Here is a 433-nt window from a genome sequence, read left to right on the forward strand (position 1 = left end):
CCCCACATCTCCCTCTGCCCCCAGAGACCTTCCCTGACACCGTCCAATGCGTCAACGTCACCGTGGTCGATGGCGCCGAGTGTGGCTCCATCTACGGCTCCAAAGTGACCGAGAACATGGTGTGTGCCGGGACCAGCACCGGGGGCAAGGACTCGTGCCAGGTACCCCCATGGACCCCCCCATGGACCCCCCATGGGCCCCCCATGGCCTCAGCTCCTCTCATGGTCCCTTCTCTGTGCCCAGGGTGACTCCGGGGGCCCTCTCCTGTGCGATGGGGTCCTTCAGGGCATCGTCTCCTGGGGGGAGCACCCGTGTGGGCAGCCGGGGAAGCCGGGGGTCTACACCCAGGTCTACAAGTACCTGTCCTGGATCCTGGAGACCATGGGGGAGGCGTGAGACCACCTCATCCCACCATGGAACCCACCACAGAGCC

At 65.8% G+C, this 433-nt stretch overlaps 1 protein-coding gene across 1 annotated transcript in view; it reads left to right on the forward strand.

Annotated features, from left to right (window-relative positions):
- LOC104410480 (kallikrein-13-like) overlaps positions 1-396 on the forward strand; it is a gene marked incomplete at its 5' end in the record, with an annotated part of 1,070 nt that extends 674 nt beyond the window's left edge. The window contains 2 exons of the mRNA XM_010020649.1: positions 25-161; positions 244-396. Coding sequence (XP_010018951.1) covers positions 25-161; positions 244-396 — 290 coding nt within the window. The remainder of the gene's footprint in view (positions 1-24; positions 162-243) is intronic.
- Positions 397-433: the final 37 nt, after the last annotated feature.

This window comes from Nestor notabilis, unplaced genomic scaffold (genome assembly GCF_000696875.1).
Source record: "Nestor notabilis isolate BGI_N333 unplaced genomic scaffold, ASM69687v1 scaffold26828, whole genome shotgun sequence".
NCBI lineage: Eukaryota > Metazoa > Chordata > Aves > Psittaciformes > Psittacidae > Nestor > Nestor notabilis.